The 14,355-nt window shown below is 37.9% G+C and overlaps 1 protein-coding gene and 1 long non-coding RNA gene across 3 annotated transcripts in view; both read left to right on the top strand.

The window, feature by feature from the left end:
- Window positions 1-12,873, top strand: part of LOC127831802 (uncharacterized protein PF3D7_1120600-like) — a 32,027-nt gene extending 19,154 nt beyond the window's left edge. Inside the window, exons 2-11 of one of the 2 annotated variants that reach the window (XM_052356877.1) lie at window positions 609-711; window positions 1,355-1,508; window positions 1,745-1,940; window positions 3,027-3,042; window positions 4,299-5,665; window positions 7,308-7,416; window positions 7,894-8,045; window positions 9,373-9,523; window positions 12,079-12,222; window positions 12,799-12,873. In XM_052356877.1, the coding sequence (XP_052212837.1) occupies window positions 609-711; window positions 1,355-1,508; window positions 1,745-1,940; window positions 3,027-3,042; window positions 4,299-5,665; window positions 7,308-7,416; window positions 7,894-8,045; window positions 9,373-9,523; window positions 12,079-12,222; window positions 12,799-12,848 (2,442 nt within the window). In that variant the 3' untranslated portion in view covers window positions 12,849-12,873. Of the gene's footprint in view, window positions 1-608; window positions 712-1,354; window positions 1,509-1,744; window positions 1,941-3,026; window positions 3,043-4,298; window positions 5,666-7,307; window positions 7,417-7,893; window positions 8,046-9,372; window positions 9,524-12,078; window positions 12,223-12,798 lie in introns of those variants that run through there. The other variant, XM_052356878.1, reaches the window with a different exon arrangement.
- Window positions 1-14,355, top strand: part of LOC127831808 (uncharacterized) — a 104,514-nt gene that overhangs the window by 73,034 nt on the left and 17,125 nt on the right. The gene's annotated exons all lie outside the window — the stretch shown is intronic.

Below are 14,355 nucleotides of genomic sequence, written 5' to 3'. Positions count from 1 at the left end.
AAACTCAGTTATGAATCCCATTGGTCAGTGTTCTATGTGTCTTTATTTCTAATTGGCTGAATTACAATCTGGAGAAGTCACTATTCAAGTATGCACACGTTAATGAGCGTTGTGGTACAAATAATAAATAATGCAAATACAGCCTAAGGCATGTGTCAACAGTATTGTAACCCCTTTGTTGTTAAACACACACCAGATCCAAATATTTAATCTTTTTGTCAATATTTCGTACATAAAGAAAACCCAAATATTTCACCCAATTTCTCATCATTATTTGACAAATTTAAACAACTGCAAAATCTTTGGATTATAAACCGTCATACCATATTAAAGCTTGTAGTAGGTCCGATAGTGTATAGAAATGGCATTCATTTTAGCGGGGTACTCTATATATCCCGTACCTTTATAGAACCTCGCAGCAAGGGTTAATATTGAAATTGAGGACCCATAACTTACCACATATCTTAGTATACATAGACAACCCAGATTATGGTTTGATACAGATACCCCGTTTCTGACGATATTTCTGTTTATATATATATTATATATGTATATAGTTGGTTAGTCAGAAGACTGCTTGTGGAAAAAACATTATTTAATATATTCAGGAAATGAGACCAAGAAGAAAGAAACAGGAGAATGTGGCAGCAGACTGCATTGATTCAGGGGAGGACCTCAAAGATTTTGTTATTGAACATATACCACCAAAAGGTATTAAATTTTGATTTATGTTATCAATAAACTGGAACATATTTTAGACAAAACAAACTGTGTACATGTATATACATTGGCCACCATACATCTCTAGACAGGCCAAAAATCTTAACTATAATACATAGAAGACATGTCGTCTTCAAACTCATACATTTTCTATTTTGGCTGTTCAGACACTTGAAAATTGTTATCCAGAGAGTGTAGACAGAGAAATTAAAGTAAATTAAACTAAAGGGCTCTCACTACACTTGCAAATCAGGGAGAAGTTTTGTCAGATCATATAAGCAATGTTGAAACAAAATTGTAAAATATTTTAGCGACCAATCATGTGTTAATACAAAATGGCGGCCAGTGTAAACATCTGAGTATTTCCGTTCTCGCAGTCTCGTTCTGCCTTGTGAAGTTTTACGATATTTGTTCTATTTCTATATAGAAGTTGCGTATCCTTATAGTTTATAGGTCTTTGGTCAAAGTAAGTACCAAACTGAGTGTCAAAAAGTAAGTCAAGTTGTAGTAAAACCATGTGTAATATTTGCCTTTGAATTTGATTAAACTAGAGCAGTGTTCTTGGGTAAGTGATGTAGGGCTTTCATGGCCCTCTTGTTTATATAATTGTTTTTGTTTTTGTTTTGCTTGATAGGTCTTGGTGTTAGAACAACAATAAATAGAACAAAAGGAGATTTCTTAATGATTTATCCCGGCGAACTGATAACAGAAAGAGAAGGGGAAGAACGTGAAGAACGTGAACCATCCGTGTTTAGATACTTCTTCCAATATAAAAGGAAAGGGTGGTGGTAAGTATGTTAGAAGTTGTAATAAAAATAACTTTTAAAGTTGAATAACGCAATATTCAGAACAAAAAAAGAAATTTAAAAAAAATATTTTACCAGTTAATATCTGCTAGAAAGTGATTGAAGTCAATTTTTTCCACAACATTTTGACCACTAGGATAATAATCTCCCAAATGTGCCAATTTGAGCACAGGTGATTGGAAGAATTCTTATTTTTAAAACAATTTTCATTTATATAGTATGGATGCTACTAGTGAATTAGATGTTGGGCCTCGGCTAGGTCGTCTGGTGAACCACGGTGGTAAAGGTAGAAATTGTGTTATGAAAACCCTGGAGTTCAACAAAAGGCCATATCTTTGCTTGTTTGCTGCTAAAGATATTCCACAAGGTGAAGAGTTACTGTATGATTACGGCATTAAGGATTTGCCTTGGGAGGTATGTACACTCAGAGCTTGTTACTCATTTTTTCTCTTCTGAAGATGGAAGGATATATAGAAATGACCCACGATCTGAGATTCAGGCTCATACAACAGACTCACATTGAGAAAGTAGGCTCAGTTTGTTTCATTGTTTCATTTCTGTCGTTTCTAAGAAGCAAATTGAACACTTCTTTTTGTTTTATGCCATTTGTTTTCATAAACATTTATGATTTGAAATCTATTTACTTGACAGAAATTACTATTTATTTACAAAGTAAACATATCATTGTGCCCCACATAGTTCTATTACACAATAGAACACAAAATGTCATTTTTTTAGCTCAATTATTCGAAGAATAAGGAGAGCTATACTAGTCACCCGAGTGTAGGTGTCCACGTCGGCATAACCACTTATGTTAAAGTTTGCATGCCAAGTACCACCTCAGATGTTTTCAAAGTCCATTGACATATGGCTTTAAAGGGAGATGTGCAGGATTGATAAATGGAACAGATTTGTGAAAAGGGTCAGTTGAATATCATTATTTGAAGCTCAAATATTGATTTACACCCGAAATATTTCAAACCAATATTTTATCAAAAAAAGATATATAAATGGTGTTTTCTATCCTATGCGACGCGCATAGGTTAGCTATTTTTGTATTTCCCACGTAAAGCTGTGGTGGTTTTTGGATTGTCATGTGATCACTTCACCCAAAATACGCATTCGGTGTACCTTGCTGACTATCGACGTCGCCATTTGTTTCAAAATGCCTGGGCCACCATGAATAGTAAGCTCAGCGATGAGCTAAATATAGAATGATCACTAAATGTAGAATGTATTTTTGTATAGGGATTTCTTCAGCGGATTGTTTTCAGGTCCGGTAAAATTAATTGAAAACTTCCTCCTGGAGGGTTTGAAGTGTAGAGTTTAGTGAAAAGTACACATAAGTGTTACAAAAATCGATCTGTTCATGATTTTACAGAGAAAACCTGCTTGACCCGGCACATCTCCCTTTAAGCACAACTACATGAAATATGATTGTTGGAAACTACCTAGCATCCGCCTTTAGAACTGGCTAATAAAATTTTTATAAATTTACAGAGAAAAGCTGACACAGGTAAACACAGTTCATGCTGTTGAATGCATTGTTGCATGGTTTAAATCTTAGACAAAAAATGAAATATCCCATAATGTTGTAGGTATTGAGGTATGATAATTTCCTGCTGTATATTTACGCTGCTTAAAGTAGGCACAAAATCAATATACCATTAAATAAAATCTCAAGATTAAGTTAAAGGTGATATTTTGCATATTTTGAATTATAGCTACATCATTGTTCTATATTCTAATTATCCTTTTCGGTTTTATTGAAAAAAAAAATCATTGAATTTTGTTATGTTTCAAAAACGAGATAAGATGAAACCATGCAATAGTGTCTGTGAGTTTATTTTCAGTTCATGTTGAAAAAGTTTATTTATCCCCCCGCCAAAGGCAAGGGGTATATTAGAAATGCCCTTCGTCCGCCCGTCCAAAACAATTTTATCCGGAGCATAACTCCAACAAAGTGCTCAGGGTGAGCTATTGTGACCGGCCTTTGTCCGTCGTCCGTTGTGCATCAAATTTTTTACTTAAACATCTCCTCTGAAACTGCTCATTGGATTTTGACCAAACTTCACAGGAATGGTCCGTAGGTGGTACCCTACCAAAGTTGTTCAGATAGTTCTGATTGGTTGCATAAATAGGTCACAGGGTCAAAAATAGGTTTTCAAAATGCAATTTTCAAAAATCTGCTTGTCTAAAACTACAAGGCCCAGAGCTTTGATATTTGGTTTATAGCATCATCTAGAGGTTCTCTACCAAGATTGTTCAAAATATGCCCCTGGGGATAAAATTGACCCCGCCCTGGGGGTCACAATTTTACATTGAATTATATAAGGAAAACTTCAAACGAAAGTCTTCTTCTCTTGACCGCTAATAGGAATTTGTCCAAACTCAAAAAGAATGATCCCTGGGTGGTCCCCTAGCAGAATTGTTCAAATGGTTCTGACTGGTTGCATAAGTAGGTCACGGGGTCAAAGATTAGGTTTTCAAAATTCAATTTTCAAAAATCTTCTTGTCTGAAACTACAAGTCCCAGAGCTTTCATATTAATTCGATGTATAACATCATCTAGAGGTCCTCTACCAATATTTGGTGGACAACATTAGTGGTCCTCTGTAAATGGCTCCACTGTGACCTTTGACCTTTTCCTAAGGTGAGCGACCCAGGGCCCTTTGGGCCCTATTGTTAATATTTATGTGGATACATTGCAGTGCTCATGCTGTCTGTTGACATTGTCACCATTTGCGATAATTTTATAAAAAAAATATTTAAGAATTGGTGGCCGCTACTGACAATCTGGAGAACATGCTGGAGGCCCAGACTACAGACAATCTGAAGAACATGAAGGAGGCCCAGACTACAGACAATCTGGACAACACGCTGGAGGCCCAGACTACAGATAATCTGGAGAACATGCTGGAGGCCCAGACTACAGACAATCTGGAGAACATGCAGGAGGCCCAGACTACAGATAATCTGGACGAAATGCTGGAGGCCCAGACTACAGATAATCTGGAGAACATGCAGGAGGCCCAGACTACAGACAATCTGGAGAACACACTGGAGGCCCAGACTACAGACAATCTGGAGAACATGCTGGAGGCAGAGGCTACAGACAATCTGGAGAACATGCAGGAGGCCCAGACTACAGATAATCTGGACGAAATGCTGGAGGCCCAGACTACAGATAATCTGGAGAACATGCAGGAGGCCCAGACTACAGACAATCTGGACAACACACTGGAGGCCCAGACTACAGACAATCTGGAGAACATGCTGGAGGCAGAGGCTACAGACAATCTGGAGAACATGCAGGAGGCCCAGACTACAGATAATCTGGACGAAATGCTGGAAGCCCAGACTACAGATAATCTGGAGAACATGAAGGAGGCCCAGACTACAGATAATCTGGAGAACATGCTGGAGGGCCAGACTACAGATATTCTGGAGAACATGCTGGAGACCCAGACTACAGATAATCTGGAGAACATGCTGGAGGCCCAGACTACAGACAATCTGGAGAACATACAGGAGGCCCAGACTACAGATAATCTGGAGAACCCGCTGGAGACCCAGACTACATATAATCTGGAGAACATGCTGGAGGCCCAGACTACAGACAATCTGGAGAACATGCTGGAGGCCCAGACTACAGACAATCTGGAGTTAATTCTGGAGGCCCAGACTACAGACAATCTGGAAAACGTGCGGGATGCCCAGACTATAGACAATCTGGAGAACATGCTGGAGACCCAGACTACAGACAATCTGGAGAACATGCTGGAGATCCAGACTACAGACAATCTGGACGAAATGCTGGAGATCCAGACTACAGACAATCTGGACGAAATGCTGGAGGTCCAGACTAAAGACAATCTGGAGAACACGCTGGAGGCTCAGACTACAGACAATCTGGAGAACATACTGGAGGCCCAGACTACAGACAATCTGGACGAAATGCTGGAGGCCCAGACTACAGATAATCTGGAGAACATGCTGGAGGCCCAGACTACAGATAATCTGGGCAACATGCTGGAGGCCCAGACTACAGATAATCTGGGCAACATGCTGAAGACACAGATTATGACTGAGGAGCAGGTACACCCCAGCAAGATACAGGACCAGATCTCCGGTAATAATGTAAGTGTGCAGTTAAGTTAGCCGTGTACTGCAAAAAATACCTTTTTATATATATAAACAGCATTGTCATAGGTCTACATACATATATAGGCTCAGGGATCATTTTGAGGCGCGATTTCCGCGATATCTTGCACAAAAATGACAGATCTCGCACACAAATTGACTTAATGAGAGAAAATCTCGCACTCAAATCTGCAGCAGTAAAAATTGTAGATTCGCGTCCGAAAAGCAATCGTACCAAGTCATAGACTGATTCAGCAAAACAAGCAACGCTCCTGAAATGTTTCCATTTAACGAACGACTATCGTGTATCGCTTATTCTGGTTTTGGTTGTAGCTTTCCGGAAATGACAAAGAAATGCGTGCGCACATCACCCACCTTTGCAGATCATTGACTTGAAGCGTGCTTGTAACAACGTCGTTCATTGATCAAGAGAGGCTATTTATGTCAACTTCCGGTTGAGGAATACCCTGTCACGTGACTGTGTATTGCGCAACCAAACATCAGGGAATTCCCTTATTTTTAATTATGATGTACACAATCACTTGACGGTGATACCGAAAATAAAGTCGATAAATACACGCAGACGATGGGTTCAACCAAAATATTAGATAGCATGATACAGAACGGTAACATTCGTTTGATTGACTATTTAAGTGATAGGAATACCTATATTGATGATGGTTAGGTTGAATCATGCACACATTTATTTGAAACAAGGTCAAGTCTTTATTTGATTATGTTTCTTATTGATAGTGAGTTTTCTTATCATATTCATAGTGCCTGCGAAGCTATATGAAGTCTAATTTTGTAAATATGTGTGTGTAGTACTGTAATTTGTAACAGTTTATGTACAACATCGTGATTATTTTCACACATTTTAATTCATTAATCAAATTGTGTGTTCATTATCTGTCTTCTGATATATGGTAAAGATGAGTAAAATGTTTCCCCGAAAAAAACTTTACCACTCACTTTTTTTCTCCAATACAACAAGCCCAACGTCTTCCCCAAAATCAGCTTATTAACAAACTGTTCTTTTATTTTTATAGAATATATTCAAATAATGAAATTGTATGGTTTTCATAAAATCTCTCATCAACATTTAAAATCTCTCACCAAAATTTGACAAATGAGAGAAATACTCTCACTGAAAACTTGGGCCAAAATGGTCCCTGTAGGCTACTTAAATTATTCATTGGCCTGGCCCTGATGAGCTTGTATACAACATGTATTTCATTATTATGCATGCTGATCAGGACGAACATATCAGAAAGCATTTGCATTTGGTGCTGTTGTCAAGATTAAAGCAAGTTCATGTAATACAAATTGTTATTAATGTACATATATAGGAGGTGAACTCCTATTAAATGAATAAAAAGAGCTTATTAGTCACTTTTTAAACACAGTTTTATTGCCAAATATTCAACTTAATGCATGTGCGCGTGTGTGTTCGAACTTTTGTGGCCATCATAAAAAAAAAACTGTTATTTACGTTGTAATTTCCATTATATTATTTATTCTTAAATTTTTGTCGAAAGCTTGTTGACAGCCTGCATTTGTACAAAATTCAATCTGACAGAGTAAGTGTAAGATCTAAATGAACAAATCCCAGATAAATACGCAGTTTTGCCCATTTTAGGCCCTGATGAAGGAGATGGCTGTGCGACTTACCAGCCTTAAGTCTATACAGACAGCTGCAGAGGAGCTGATCAAACAAGCCACTGATTTGCAGGATGGTGATGCGAAAGGTTGGTGCCAGGTTTTTAACTTGTGATACAGTGTTGCAAATGTAGCTAGACATGAGGATAGAGACAGGGAGTTTCTACATGTGTACTTGTATAACCTGCAATCTATAACTAATCAATCAGAAATATCTGCAAATTGATATGGTCTATGTCACGCATCAAAACTAACATTGTGGACGATGAGATCAAGGTGGATCATGATCAGTTTGTGCATCTACATTGTTGGGTCAGAGTCCACATTTGTCACTATTAGGTCATTGATGCCTATCAGATGTCTAATGAAGCATTTCAGAGACTTCCAGAGAATGGTGTGGGCCCTTATAAGTAACCAGACTGTATGGATGCACAGGCTGATCTTGGTCAACACTAGTCGCTGAAGCAATGTTGGTTTTATCAAAACTTGCCTTATATAAATATGAATCCAACAGGTTGCCCTTATCACATTGCACATCACAATTATTGGGCTAATGCTTATTGCAGATATTCCTCATGGCACCAACAAGTTCTGGGATGAACTGCAACAGTTGACACATACGCTGAAGCACATGTCTGACAGGCTTGGCAATCAGGAGCCCACGGTGGAGCCCACGGTGGAGCCCAGCCTCATCCGGGAACAGCAGGAAACACTAGAGGTGAGTGTCCAGTGCTGGCACTGTAGACTCATATATTTTGTGTTGGTTTAATTTACATGCTCCGATAATTGCACACATTTAAAACCAGAGCTAACATTTAACCTGCGCTTTGTATTTTTATGTGGTAAAGGTAAGTGTCTGTGTATGCATGCGTCCTGTAAAAGTTTGTCCAGAGCATATCTGCAAAAATATTAACATGATTCAAGTCAAACTTGGAGTATAAGTAGTTGGTAATTAGAAGGTGAGCACCTGGCCTTTCATGTTTCAGTAAAATGATCCTTTGGCAGGGGAAATGGGTGTTTGTGACCTTTTTATCAGCCTTTCATGAAATGTTTTTAGTCCATGTGAAACTGTCTTAGCCATTGTCACGAAAATTTGATACATGTGAAAATAAACGATTCCACAGTATGAGACATGATTTAGGAAAAGAGGCATTCAGACATCTGAGACATGTAGTTGATTGTTTTCATACTCCTCCATAATGATGTACAAACCTTTCTGATGATAAGAGAACAGCATTGTCCCGATTGACTGTTCGTAGGCTAATTTTGACCAATGCTGAATCTCCCTTTTGCTAAATACTGTTCCATATGAGGCCTATAGCCAGAGAACATTTGGATCTACACTAGTACATATCTCATATTTGGTAAGGAGGTTGTTTGTGACTAGCAGATGGCCCCTATTGATTTAGAGGCTAGTAGGTCAAAGCTCAAGGTCACACTGACCTTTACTTTTAAACCTTGTTCGACTAATAACTTGAAAAAGCTAGGTCCTACAGTCCCAATATTAGGTAGGGAGGATGGTCATGACCATTAGATGACTCCTGTAGATTTCGAGGCTAGTAGGTCAAAGCTCAAGGTCACAGTGACCTTTACTATAAAACCTTTTCTGACATAGCTAGAGAACACTTAGCCCTACAGTTAATAATTATATTTGACAGTGAGTTTGGTCATGCAGATGATCTATTTAGTTTGAGGTCACAGTGACCAAAAAAGGTTTTGGTGATCCCAAATTGGCAGCTTAAACTCAGTGTAATGTGACTAATTTGTTGATGCTAGCATAGCATATATATTTTACAAATATTTCTTGTTAGGCCCAATGGTGATATCTTTAGGGCTTTGCCACCATTATAGAGCCAGGCAAGTCTGTGCATCTGGCCAGGATCCACATTGATGACAGACTCAACATATCAGAATTTCCAGTGTCAATTTTAGGAGTGAAATCCCTAAAACTAGTAATGGGCTGTTGCAAAATTAAATTGGACCTGCCTATTTTCAATATATTTAGAAGGTAAAGTGTTATTGCATCAGTCCATGGTGTTTTACAGGAATTAGCATTACAGAACTCAAATGTGAACCCTCTGAACCAGCCAGTAGATCCCACTTGTGAACTAATGCAGATAGAAGGCGACCTTTTGCTGGGGCAGCCCAATGCCACCAACCCCCATGACAGACAGAGCAGGACGAACTATGGACTCGGTATGATACTGACTTCAGTTTAATTTTCTCAAGTACCATAAAGAGGTCACTTTCATGAGTTGATATGTTACATGCAAGACCCAGGTCCTTAGTGTCAAGGTCAAAGTCATACTTAGAGGCCAAAGCTAAAAATAGGGTATATTTTTCATGTCCGGTCAATAACTTTGTCTTCTCTTGATGGATTTTGAAATAACTTTTAAAAATTAATACCATCACGAGACAGTGTGTAACGTGCAAGACACAGGTCCGAGCTCTACAGTAAGGGTTACACTTAGAGGTCAAAAGTAAAAATTGATTTGTTTATGGGTCTGGTCCATACCTTGTCATTTCTTCATGAACTTTAAAAACATTTTTTTTTAGTTAAAATATAAATTATTATCTTTTTTTGTCCAGATGTTGAGAAGTGACCAGTGATAGTGTTGCTAACATGTGCTCCTTCAGTAGTAACACACCTGCATGAATCTTAGGAAATGCAATTCTGCCTGGATTTATGGTATCGATATAAGTTCATTGATACACCTTAAATATGTACAGTTTATTATTTATATGGCGCTGAGCCTGGTTAGCTTGGTTGATACAATTAAAAAAAAATTGCAGTGTTCTATTGTCATGGACATACATGTATTAAAACACCAACAATGAAAGTAGAGAGAAAGTATACGATCTGCAGTCTTATTGTAAACCTTCAAGAATCAATGCACTAGTATGAAATTTGCCAATATTTGTAAGCTCAGTCAGTAGAGTGTCTGACAGACAGTAGAGTGTCTGACAGACAATCCAGGGGTCAAGAGTTAGAGCCCCAGCCTGTCCACATAATTTGTGTGGGGATTAGTCATGAAAATATTTCTACAGACATTTTCCCCCTACCTCTGATTGAAGTAGGGCAGCTGTCTTCACTGTCATAAATTAAGTATGTGCACATTATACCGGTAACCCTCTTAAAAAGACTTAGCTTGTGTAGGAACAGTGTAAGTAGGTGAACTGACTGACATAATATGACTGAAATGCTGTTAATATGGCGAAAAACCCCAAAACAAAATCCAATGAAATTTGACCTTACAAGTGTCTACTGTCTATGCTTGCAATATCCTGCACTAATGCATTTAATTAAACATGTATGATTATGCCAGAGTTTTATATAAAAATCGTAAGTGGGTGTGTTTTTGACCACACTTAAAGCGCATGTGTTAAACAGGGATCACTTTTGACAAATGCCTTTATGAGATTATATCCCATTAGCCTTGAATCAATGAGATTTTGACAAAATGAATGGGATTTTTTCTTTTTACGTCATGTAACAATGAGATTTTACATCAGCGGACAGCCTTCATTACAATGAAAATAAAGCATCTGTGCATTTGTAAGAACAATTTATCTTTGTAAATAAACAAAACAGTTTTGAGAACGTCATGCATGTCCTACTTCTCTACCCAAATACACAGCAATAAACAAACACATAGTGCATATGTCACCAGAACATGTGTCTCATGGACCTGTTATCTCACAGTTTGATCCGTGTTAGAAAACGCTTATAACTTTAAGCACCATTTTCGAGTCCGAGAACAACTCGTGGACGGTGATTTTCGCACAATATCAAACCTGTTAAAGGTTAGAATATACCAAATGCGAATTAAATATTAAATGACGCAATCGAAACAATCAATTTCGCTTAAAGGTTAGACTATACCAAATGCGGACTGGTAGTAGAACTCGTTATCCACATTTTTCTCAGTTAATAAAATAAAATATTTTGTTTTGAGCTTGTTTTTTCCCATTTTGAGATATACTGTATATGTTGGTATCAAATTCAAGCTAATGCAACGTAGAATGAGAAAAATAAAAACAAGCTGAACTCCTATACTCTTAGTGGAGTTTACCTGTTCTTTTACAACACGGTATGGTTTTGTGAATGTGTTGTGCACGCCATCAGAAAATACAGTATGTTATTTCCGGTGACAATATCTTTCTTGGGAGAAACATTTTTTTTTTTCTAACATGCCTTATTCAATGCAGAATGGACATATCTTTTTAGTCATGTATGGCTATGGTACTCAATCGTACCTTGGTCATAGTGTAGTTTGCGCCTAAAGTTCAGGAATTTACTATAGAACAAAGAAGGATTTCATTTGGTAGTGTCTAACCTAAAGCGAGTCGCTGTCGGTAAAAAGGGGGATACCCACAGTTAGGGATTCCAAGTGACATTTGTAAATGAATAGGCTTCATACGCGGAGAGGGGGTTAATTAAAAATGAACAATAATTATATGGACATGCCACTCGTCCTAAAAGGAAAATGCAAGCGTCTAATGAACCACAGATGATTAACAAGTTACCGACAAGTCTCCATTGCAGTGAAAAGTCGCAAATTAGGAAAGAGATGCCGGCGGATGCGATTTTTAATCGCATTTGAGTAAATTTTATGCGATTTTCGTCAAAATAACGCGAGAATATCGTGCAATCGCGCCCAAAAGTGATCCCTGGTTAAATATATTTTTTACCAGTACAATAGCATTATGTTGTGTCCCAAAGTTGTTCAAAGATTACTGGAAATTTTCAGGAAGACAAGTTGCTGTTGTTGATCCTTCGAGGCAATTTTCTGAAAATGAATTGGGATGTGATTACGATGGACTACCATCAGATGATGAGAGTATTGTACTTTCATCTGGTTCAAGCTATGCACCATCGGTACTGTCAGGAGAGGGTATGTGTATTTCACATAAAGATATGATAGGGCTACTATAATTTAAAACAGGGTTTTAAAGCAAGACTTAGCTAATGTTAACATTTAAATGATTTAAACTTAGACACAAAGTGCTCATTTGTGGTCAGCAGTCATCTGTCATTTTGATTCAGTGTACTTTGTGAGCATTTTTGGGGAAGGCTTAGGGAACTTGTGTGAATATACAAAGTTTTAGTCAAGAAGAATTGGAATTTCATCCAAAAAATGTTTGGGGAATTTTATTTTCTGCTTCTTGGGAACTATGACAACTACATATCAGGATTTGCATGATGTCCTTCGTTTTCAGATCTTTCTAGTGAGACCTATATTAAATATGGGGTCTATATAAGAACCCACAAAATTTGTGCCCCTTAAATGTGTTAACTTTCATACTGGAATTGAGCTAAAGCTTTTGTGCGCAAACCATTGTAAGATAATTTTGTTAATTCAGACCTTTATCATATATATCAGTATAATATTGGTGGACTGAATTAGGGGAGGCATACATGTATGTTGTTTTAAAAAACAAGCTCTTGTTATATTTTACACAAACTGTAGATAATGAAGATGACGATGAAGATGACGATTCATCTGTTATATTCCTGTAACACAAACAAACAAGAGATCTTGGACTGCAATAGGGAGAGTTGGCTTCTAGTGAAGATATAGGAGATAATGAGCCACCCAGGAAACAGAGGACTTTACCAGTGTTGGGGCCATCCACATCTAGCGAGTTGTAAGTATTAAACTAGGAGGACGATGCTCATGGTCAGAGTATGTAGTGTGCCTTTTTATACGCCCCGTATAAAATACGGGACGTATTATGTGAAACCCCTTGGCGGGCGGGCGGGCGGCGGGCGGAAGGCAATCACTTTGTCCGGACTCTAATTCAAATTGTATTCAGATCCGATCTTCACCAAACTTGGTCAGCAGTTGCATCTAGTTGATATCTAGGCCAAGTTCGAATATGGGTCATGCCCGGGTCAAAAACTAGGTCATAGGGTCAATAAGTGCATTTTCAAAGGGGCCACTTTGTCCGACTCTATTTCAAATTGTATTCATCCGATCTTCACCAAACTTGGTCAGCAGTTGCATCTAGTTGATATATAGGCCAAGTTTCGAATATGGGTCTGCCGGGTCAAAAACTAGGTCATAGGGTCAATAGTGCATTTTCATCAACGGCGCCACTTTGGTCCGGACTCTAATTCAAATTGTATTCAATCCGATCTTCACCAAACTTGGTCAGTAGTTGCATCTAGTTGATATCTAGGTCAAGTCCGAATATGGGTCATGCTGGGTCAAAAACTAGGTCAAAGGGTCAATTAGTGCATTTTACTTTGTCCGGACTCTAATTCAAATTGTATAAATCTTATCTTCACCAAACTTGGTCAGTAGTTGCATCTAGTTGATATCTAGGCCAAGTTCGAATATGGGTCATGCCAGGTAAAAAACTAGGTCATAGGGTCAATTAGTCCATTTTCAACAGCGCCACTTTGTCCGGACTCTTATTCAAATTGTATTCATCCGATCTTTACCAAACTTGGTCAGTAGTTGCATCTAGTTGATATCTAGGTCAAGTTCGAATATGGGTCATGTCGGGTCAAGAACTAGGTCATAGGGTCAATTAGTGCATTTTCAACGGCGCCACTTTGTCCGGACTCTAATTCAAATTGTATTCATCCGAAACTTTTAAACAACTTTTTATCCTGCGTCAAAGTGGTATGGGGGTATAAGTCACATTCAGTGACAAAGCTCTAGTTCAAGTTGATATAAATGTAAAAGCAAACAGTATTTAAACATTCAAACCAAATATTATTTCAGTTTTTAGGGAACTAATTTCAAGATAAGTAATATCAGTACAGGAAATACTGCCATTCTATACCTATGTAGGTCTAAACAATTATGATTTAAATATTGTGTTTTAGAGAACAAATGAGACTAAGTGTACACTTATTGATATCAATGCATATATGAATATATCAGTTATATAAGTTGTTGTTTTTTTTTGCTTATTTCCAAAACAAATACATCAATCATCAGTGTATCATCTCCAATGGCACACGAATCGGGCGTATATTGCTCCGTCATGCGGCGCTCTTGTTAAAATTAGCATTG

The sequence above is a fragment of the Dreissena polymorpha genome, chromosome 5, assembly GCF_020536995.1.
Source record: "Dreissena polymorpha isolate Duluth1 chromosome 5, UMN_Dpol_1.0, whole genome shotgun sequence".
Classification (NCBI taxonomy): Eukaryota; Metazoa; Mollusca; class Bivalvia; order Myida; family Dreissenidae; genus Dreissena; species Dreissena polymorpha.
This window is presented reverse-complemented; position numbering and strand designations above follow the sequence as displayed.